General features: G+C 41.7%; 1 protein-coding gene across 1 annotated transcript in view; it reads left to right on the plus strand.

The window, feature by feature from the left end:
• The window catches only part of Npy (neuropeptide Y), a 6,773-nt gene extending 2,636 nt beyond the window's left edge, over positions 1–4,137 (plus strand). Inside the window, exons 3-4 of the mRNA XM_031381858.1 lie at positions 2,095–2,175; positions 3,931–4,137. Of these exons, the coding sequence (XP_031237718.1) occupies positions 2,095–2,175; positions 3,931–3,955 (106 nt within the window). The 3' untranslated portion in view covers positions 3,956–4,137. The remainder of the gene's footprint in view (positions 1–2,094; positions 2,176–3,930) is intronic.
• The last annotated feature ends 444 nt before the right edge of the window (positions 4,138–4,581 follow it).

A 4,581-nucleotide genomic window follows, 5' to 3' on the forward strand; every position in this document is an offset into this window, starting at 1 on the left:
TATTATTTAGTTACAACATATAGAACTCATTTTCTTTTTTTGCAAAGACTGTTGCTATATGGCTTTGCCACCGTGTACAGAATGATCCCATTTCGTGTTTCCCTAGTCCTCTCATTCAGTCTTTTCCTCAAAACTTTGAAGTGAATTTCATTGTCTCCACTTTGCAGATCACAAAGCTAAGGACATTTCAAGAAAGCTTTCTTAGGGTTATGGAACTGGAACCCTCTACTGAGTTTCCTTGGAGAGAGGACCATATCATTAACATTCAATGTGTTTACCACCATCTTTGAGGGGAAATAAAAAAAACAGGGAAAGGGGCTTGCATGCCACAGGAAGAAAATCTGGATCAATGGAAATGAACCTATATCATCTTGGTAAAAGCTCTTGTTAGAAACGACTAGAAGCTCCATTGTGCACTTGTTGACTTCCCACCAAAGGTTCATGCACAGACAGCCACACCTTTGAACATTAGTGTGTTATTTGTGACTGTTTTATCTATAGTTATTCTCTTCCTTTCTCCTGCCAGTCCTATTTGTGGCTGTTTTCCTGTTGCTGTACCTGCTGCTGACTTATTGCTTCTGCAGGCTAAATCATGTATTCTAGTCTATGGATCTTGTTTGTGGGGTTCCTTAGAAGAATGGTTCTCAGGTGGAGGTGATTTGTTGAGGGGAGACTGTTTTTTTGGTCCAACCAGAAGTGAGTGCTCCTGGTATACAGTGTGGAGCTGACAGGGATGCTGTTAAACATCCCAGGATTCTCAGTCCAGCTTCCCCCACCCTTTCCCCAGTAAAGAATCATCTTCCCTCAAGTGTTAGTATCATCGAAGAGGTTGTTTCTCCTTCCTGGCTTCGAGTCACGATCATGTGGAGAACTTTAAAGTAGAATGCCTTTGCCTCCACCCTCACCAATTAAATGATGCCCTCGAAGGTGGAATCTGGGCTTTCTTGTCACCTTCAAAGCACCCCTGGTGAGTGCAATGCAAAGCCAGGTCTGAAAATCTTTGCCTTGGAGAGCATGCCTGTTATAGAGAAGGAGGATAATCCAGAGTTAGAGCAAGAACCCTGAGCCCAGCTGCCATTTGGATAAGTCTACGAGCATGCAGAAACTGCCACAAAACATCTGTCAGCTTTGTCCAGCTGTTCTGCCTATTTGTTAATCCACCTGGACCAGGCCAAGTTTTCATTTGGAAATGGAGTGGTTGCTGGTGCCCCATGCCTTTCCTGAGAATGGAGAAAGCTATGTAATTTGCTACCAACTTGTCAACACACTTAGCAGTTAGTCTATTTTATCTTTACAGGGGAATGTAATGTCAGGTCCATATATTGTCCTTACAATATCCCACTATTTCCGTTGGCCAGTAGGACTCCGTCATGCCTCAGGGAAAGCATTAGTGCCTCCAACAGAGAAGGGAGAGTGCAAGATCCAGGGTGTGTCAGGATCTGTAAGGAGGGAGCGGTGATGACCAGGATGTAAGTGTGGGTGCACTCAGGCTGCAGCTTCCTTTGTGTATCACTGATGACCTGAGTTCAATCCCCAGAACCCAGGGAAGAAACAGAGGACCAACTCTAACTTCCATGAGCTGGGGAAGGGGTATGTGGGAGGGTTTGCAGGGAGAAATAGAAAGAGGGTAAATGAAGTAATTAGTATCATTTCAAAAATAAAATATTTATAAAGTACTTCAGAAAAATTAAGTATATGTAACCTTTAAATTATATCTGTTTAATGTGTGTGTACATATGTGATATATGGATGCAGACACTTGAACATGGAAGTCAGAGGATGGTTTTCCAGAGTTTTTGGTGTCTCTATTTCCTCTTTGGGTTCTGGGGATTGAACTCAGGCCATCAGGCTTGCATGGCAAGCACTCATCCTCTGAGTCATCTCACCAGTTTGTATGTATATGTGCATGTGTATGCACATATGTGGTCATGATAAAGTTGCTGATGACATATGTTTCACACTCTGAGAATACTTATTAGCAAAGAAACAACTGGGAATAATATATGAATTTTGTGGGACACTCTCCCTCTCTCTCCTATGGCTATCCCCAAGCTTACTTTATAAAACCTTGAGTTTACTTTCTTCTTGTTTCAGATACGGCAAGAGATCCAGCCCTGAGACACTGATTTCAGACCTCTTAATGAGAGAAAGCACAGAAAATGCCCCCAGAACAAGGTATGACAAAGCTTGGGATGGAGATGTTGGTACAGAGCTTAAGATGCCAAGGGAGGGGAGCTAGGAGAAGCTGGTGAGAGTCTGTGTGGACATGAGGACAACAGCATCCAGAAAATAAGGGTGAGGATAGAGATGGGGATGGAGAACCATACAGGAAAGACCTTGCATTTCATGCATTCACTGCAAATCTCAACTTCTAAGGCATTTTATTTTCTAATACATACCATTTGGTGTCCCTTTTTAAATATGGCTGACTTTTAGCTCAGAAGTTTTACTCTATAGAGTGCCTTGCCTTATTAGCAGTAAGAAAGCATAGAGCAAGTCCCAATCTAAAGTGAAATGATCAATCATCCATTTAGGTTGGACAATCAAGTTTTTATACACTAAGTGGCATTCTCAAATAGAGCCCATGGACCTCATGTGTTTGACTCTGCCTTTCCTAGCTTTACCCAAAACTTAAGATAAGTCAGGTGCCCCTGGCTACCTTTTGACATCTTTTGGGTCAATATGCCAATCTATTTTATTCAATGAATCACTGTTGGGTAACATATTATCCTTAGGTGCTTATCTGTAGTCTGGAACCTTTCTTGGTGTATAGATAGGTCTTGAAACAGTTGTCTGCCCAGATCTAATGGTTCATCATTGAGCTAAGCAGGAGCCTCCTGGTCAAGGAAGGGATGCTGCAGAAAGAGACAATCTGTCTCACTTTCATAACCCCTAACCTCATTTGCTGATCTTGCCTCCCACTCACATGCCACATCGCAGCAAAATCTCAACACACCAGCCCAATTGCATCCTTTGTAGCTAGATAGCTAGCTCCCCAAGACCCAGAACTCTACACCATCAAAAACCCTGTTCCCCAGAAGAGGTCACTAGCATGCTTATTCAATGAGTATGACTGGAGAGTGGTAGGAGGTTCATGAGGTTTCCCTTGGTGAATCCATGGGTGACAGCAGGACCAGACACCTCCAGATAGTTTCTCTGAGGTAAGCAAATAAAATACAATGCTTCTGTCCCTGGAGGCATCAATTTAGAGTTAACCAGTGAATGCTAAGGAATGGTGGGGAACTATATAAGCATTGCTTTTGATACAAAACAATAAGCATCTTTCTGTGTCTCATTGATATGCATGGGATATTTGCCGCAGTAAAAGATTAAGCTAGGCTATGTATGCTTAGGATTTGGAAATGATGATCCAGACCTACTTAGAACTCTGCTGCCTGCTTTGTTTTGTAGCCTGAAATAACACAGTTAGTGCAGGAAATAAAGTTAATTGCACCCTGACTGACAGACTCAATCATGTGCAATTACAAGGAGACAAAAGTTGATAGCCTTGGAGTTGCATGTGAATGCTGTTTTATTAAAAGGGGCTCTTTAAAGTCTAATAAATAGCATCTCACTGCATAAAAGGCTTGCTGGGAAACAACAGAAGCATATTCAGAGTTGAATAACACTAACTTTCTTGTTATAGTTTCATGTGATTCCTGTAGTTTTGATCTTCAGAAGTACTTCGGAGTCCCTCAGCTCCTTTGATATGTACAGAGACTTCTAAGTACTCCTTTAGAGACTCCAGTTCCCATGGGCAAAAGCTGACTAACTGGGTCTTCATTATGCTGCTATTCCCTGTTGCCTCTTATTTAGAGTGCCAACAGGAGGCCTCACAATAGCTTCTGAACCTCGTGTAGCTCAGGATAGAGAGTCTCAGTCTTGTAAGACCCTGGGGAGCTTCCATGATTTGCCTCTTGTGTTTTACAGGCTTGAAGACCCTTCCATGTGGTGATGGGAAATGAAACTTGTTCTCCCGACTTTTCCTTGTTTCCACCCACATCTCATCTCATCCCGTGAAACCAGTCTGCCTGTCCCACCAATGCATGCCACCACCAGGCTGGATTCCGCCCCATTTCCCTTGTTGTCGTTGTATATATGTGTGTTTAAATAAAGTATCATGCATTCAAAAATCTACTCTCAGTGAATAATCTGTTATCACAATAGAAAGGATTAGGTTAGCCATTAAATTATAATCGGTCTCAAGTAACAAACTCAGTTTGTTTCACTAAAATTAAAGCAATGGTCATGAAGAGTAAATAAATAACTATGCTATCCTTGGAAGAATTTGTGTCTCAGAACTTTGTGCAAAATGTCTCATATCCGTCTATCTACTATAGTAGTCATGGGTCGATGATTGAACACCTGATGTAACTACTTTAAATATGGACTGGAATTTACATTTCCTGTAATTTAAATTCATTTTAATAGCCATGTTTGCTGGTAGCTACCACATCACATCAGCTAAAGTCTATGCATGAATTGAGGTTACCCTTTGAATATGAGTAGAATCACACTGGGCAGGATGATCACCTCACATAACACAGGCATGTTAATTAGCTAAAAATTGTCATTCAACGT

This window comes from Mastomys coucha, unplaced genomic scaffold (genome assembly GCF_008632895.1).
Source record: "Mastomys coucha isolate ucsf_1 unplaced genomic scaffold, UCSF_Mcou_1 pScaffold20, whole genome shotgun sequence".
Taxonomy (NCBI): Eukaryota; Metazoa; Chordata; class Mammalia; order Rodentia; family Muridae; genus Mastomys; species Mastomys coucha.